At 43.1% G+C, this 4341-nt stretch overlaps 1 protein-coding gene across 1 annotated transcript; it reads right to left on the bottom strand.

The window, feature by feature from the left end:
- Positions 1 to 3473: 3473 nt before the first annotated feature.
- On the bottom strand, positions 3474 to 4035 carry LOC123106506 (glutaredoxin-C1-like). The gene has a single exon (XM_044528655.1). The coding sequence runs from the start codon at positions 3936 to 3938 to the stop codon at positions 3627 to 3629; it is 312 nt and encodes a 103-aa protein (XP_044384590.1). The 5' UTR covers positions 3939 to 4035; the 3' UTR covers positions 3474 to 3626.
- Between the last annotated feature and the right edge of the window lie 306 nt (positions 4036 to 4341).

The raw sequence follows: 4341 nt of genomic DNA, 5'->3' as shown, positions 1-4341 counted from the left end.
CGCTGTGGTCTGTGGTGGCAGCTTTGTTGCCGCTATAAATAATCCACGCATATCATATGGCTTTGGTGGCAATACTTGGTACTAGTTGATGGCATCAACATGCAGGCGACCACACCACACTCCATGCTACTACCTCCGTTCGGGTTTATTTATGAGCCTTCTTTTTATTTTGTGTCAAGTTTTGACCTTAGATTTAATCAACAAAATATTAATGCATGTCACAAAAAATAATATCATTGAAAACTATGTTCAAATATGAATCCAACGGTATAACTTTTTGGTGACATGCATTAATATTTTGTTAGTAAATTTATGATCAAAATTTAGCACAAAGTATGAAGGAGACCAATAAACCAGGATAAATATAGTTTGTCCTTTCTGGCATTTCCCTCGCGCGGGTGGTCTAAAATGTTTGTTGTGCAATGATTGCGCACTTCAATCCTGATTGGGAGAGACGTTCTCAAGGGATTGCCATATTATCCAACCTTGTTATTTGAGTGCTTAATACATTTATGATCTGATCCTATGTGTTTATGTTGTTAGTGTTCAAGCAATAGACTTCGTAAAACTGGAGAGTCTCTAGTATGCAGGAAGCCATGGGATGGACATCAACATAGTGTTGAAATGTACTACTATGGTTGCTCCGCCTTAATTCTCTAAAATATCTGACACTGTTCCCTATGATTCAATAGTTAAGTTACCAGGAGGGGGGTGGCTTGGCCCCCTCCCTCCATCTTATATTCGAGCGGACGTCTTTGACCCTCATCCTATGATATTATTTGCACATCCATACTATCTACACTACACTATACTACCTCCGTCCTGGTTTATTGGTCCTTTTAGTATTTTAGGTCATATTTTGACCATGGATTTAATTAATAAAATATTAATGCATGCCATAAAAACTAGTATCATTAAAAACTATGTTTAAACACGAATCCAAAGATATTTTTTATTGCATGCATTAATATTTTGTCAATTAAATCTATGGTCAAATTTTGACACAGAATACAAAGAGGACCAATAAATCAGGACAAAGGTAGTAGTATATGATTAACTCCCTAAAAAACCGATCTGCTATGACCTTTAAAAGAAACGATTCATTACTAATTCTAAATTTTCCATTTTAGGGTAACTCGGTAACAATCGTACAACTGAAAACGATAAAAGAATCAGGTGCCTTACTAATAGCAAATTTTGGCTTAATGCTAAAAAAAAGAGCAGTGCTAGGCGTACGATGAATTCTTATACGACGTTGTACGAACACTGCTCAACCACCCTCCGATCAAATCTATGCATCAATGGCAATGGTGGGATCACTTGATCGGACGTGAATCATACATGCAAAATCATACGCAGAGCAATTTCGTAAAAAAATCAACTGAAATTTATTAACATTCCTACAGCTGAATTGCAGATGTACGATTGCTAACGGATGCTATGCAACGCTGCTCGGGAAAGAGTCAGGCCCGTCGATGAGGATGGCCAAAGTGGCCGACCGCACAGGGCCCCAAAATTGTGGGGCCCCCAATTGAAGAAAAACGCGAAATAAACTGCATGTGCGGCATCCGCTACAGCTTCAGCCCTAGGGCCGTGACCCTCCCCAGCCCCCCGCTCGCGCACGGGCGCCGCCTCCGTGCAATGAATCAACCAGTGTTGGCCTGCTGCAGATCGCCGTAGGCGGCGGCTCCACCTATTAGCTGATCCGTGCTTGCACTAGGCCACTAGCGGCAGTGATTCCCGTCCTCCACCTGGTCGCCGGGTGCTGGCCTTTTCTCTGCTACACCGAAGGCTTGCTGCCCCTCCAAAGCCGAGAAACACACGTGCTGCTCGTCGCCTCAACCACTAATCAATGAGTAATTTACTGATTTCTTGGACCGAGAGAGGCAAACAACAATAGTAGAAGATGCATTGGAAGTTTGAACTGATGACACGCTGTGTGTGTTGATTTATAAACTGATGTCTTTGAACTATTAACTATGGAGTAATTTAGAACAAAAAAAAGTGTGCATGTATGGATGAAACCTGAATCGATGCATTTTTATATCAATTTTACTTCATGCTACAGAAAAATAAGATGAAGACATATTTTCATTGGCGACCTGCAACGCCAGGAGTTTTTTAAGGGAAAGAAGGAAAAGGCAGATTCCAAATCTTTTTTCTTCGGACTTTCCCAAACACAAAATACCTCCTTGTATTCGCACTCTCAAATGAGAGTGGAATAAATTCGACTTTCATATAATATCTTAATAGAATTCCATGTAATGATCAATGCGTTTTTTTGATTCTATATTATCCGCATGTGTAGAATACTAGCAAGAGAATGTCCCTCCTTTTTTATGTAATTGAAATGGTATTGACGAATAACAAATAAACATACTAGTGTTTATTAGTGTCGCATAAAACCCGAAATGGGGTGTGAGTTTCTACAGGGGAATGGATGAAGCAAACTACTATTGATTTGGTTTTTTTTTGCATACCCCTTATTATTATTTGTATTTCTTTGTCTTGTTTAATCTATTTGGTTCAATTGTTAATCATCGAGATTCAGTTCTACATATATTATGCAGTTGACCAAATTTATATATATGCTTGGACATGAGGTTTTCCTTGGATAGCTAGGAGGTATTATTTGGCCACTGCAATATAAGATATTCCTTGGATACTTCTTTAGTTATACGAATTTTAAAATTTTAGAACCCCACTTTTTGTATTTCGTCCCGGGCCCCCAAATTCCTGGAGACGGCCCTGGAGAGAGTGGTGAGAACCCATGATGGTCAATTCCTGACAGCTCGGTGTAATAAATATACAGCATGCTTTGAGACCTACACCATCGAACTGATGGCTTGTAGGGATGTTGTACTGCACTGCTTGCGAGGAACAAGGGTTTTACCCCGTGTGGTGCTGGAAAGTGATTACTTGGCAGTATGTCAAGCTTGGAACCGAGATGATAATCGATCAGTGGGAGGCAATATCTTTTATGGAGATGCGCACATAGCTCCCTTTTTTCAGGGATTTGAGTTTTGTACTGGTGGTGAAGCTAATGGTGTAACCAATAGATGTGCCAAAGAGGCTTTGGCAGTATATAAGTATAGACTAGTTATATCTCTTTCTTTGTAATTCCCGAGTTTCTGATTGACGCGGTACAATCAGACTTGTCCCCCCGAGATGAATAAAATGCCTTGACGAAGGTTCTAAAAAATAGAGTTAATAAAGTTGAAATAGTTGGCCCTTAAAATAGAGGGAGTAAATCCTGTACGTTACAAAGGCATCTTCGATGCAGACCGAGATCCTCTGATTTAAATCACTGGACTTTAGGATTAATGACATGTGGGGCCCACGTCAAGCTGGTCAACATGTCGGTCACAACTTAAGTCATACTCCCTTCATCCGGAATTACTCGTCGTTCTATTCATTCTGCGACGAGTAAATCAGGACTGAGGGAGTAGAATCGTACTCCCCCTCTGCAGTTCTAAAATAAAACGACCTGCATGGTTTTCCTTCATCTTATATATGATCACCTGACAGAGAAAACAGAGCACTTGCGCATACGTGAGTGTACATCGTTTTCGGTTTTCTACTATCCACTGCATACGCATCTACAACAAAACCCTCTCCCGCGCGCACTACACCCATACAGCACCTGCGTTACGAAGCAGCGGGACGAGCTTGCCGCTGAGGTGAAGGGACATGACCTTGTCGGTGGATCCGACGAGCCTGCCGCCGATGAACACCGCCGGCACGCCCGGGTTCCGGCCGAGGAGCCTCGCCAGCGCCTTCTCCATCTCCTTTCCCCTGGGGTCCTCGTCCAGATCCACCTCCGCCGGGTTCGCCCCGAGGTCCCGGAAGAGGCGCGCCACCGTGTGGCACATGCAGCAGGAGCTCATGCTGAAGATCACCACCGCCCGCTGCCCCGCCAGCTTCGTCACCTGCTCCATCAAGCTGACCCGACCTTGATCTTCTTCACCACGAACTCAAAAGAACAATGTTGTGGATGTACAAGTCTTCAGTGCTACCTGTACGAGTCTTTGACTTGTGCTCGCTTGCTTGGAGCTGGGCACGGGAGGCCCTGCTTATATAGCCATGGAAATGTGCACCGGCCGGCTGGATGAGCTTGGAGCAATTTGATCGACCCGAGAAAAGGTGATACGGGAGAAGGTTCGGATAAATATATGCCGAGCTCCTTTAACTTGTGCGGCTCCACGTATAGGTCTAGTGTGGAGCATCGAATATTTCGACGGCAATGGCGATGCGGCAACCAGCAGGTATCAATTGGGCCATGATACAATGGATTGTGGTATTGTTGATAAGGTCAGGACTCAGGACCTCTGACTTTTTAAT

Source organism: Triticum aestivum, chromosome 5A (genome assembly GCF_018294505.1).
Source record: "Triticum aestivum cultivar Chinese Spring chromosome 5A, IWGSC CS RefSeq v2.1, whole genome shotgun sequence".
Taxonomy (NCBI): domain Eukaryota; kingdom Viridiplantae; phylum Streptophyta; class Magnoliopsida; order Poales; family Poaceae; genus Triticum; species Triticum aestivum.
The sequence above is the reverse complement of the archived record's forward strand: the minus strand, read 5'-3'. Positions and strand labels throughout refer to the sequence as shown.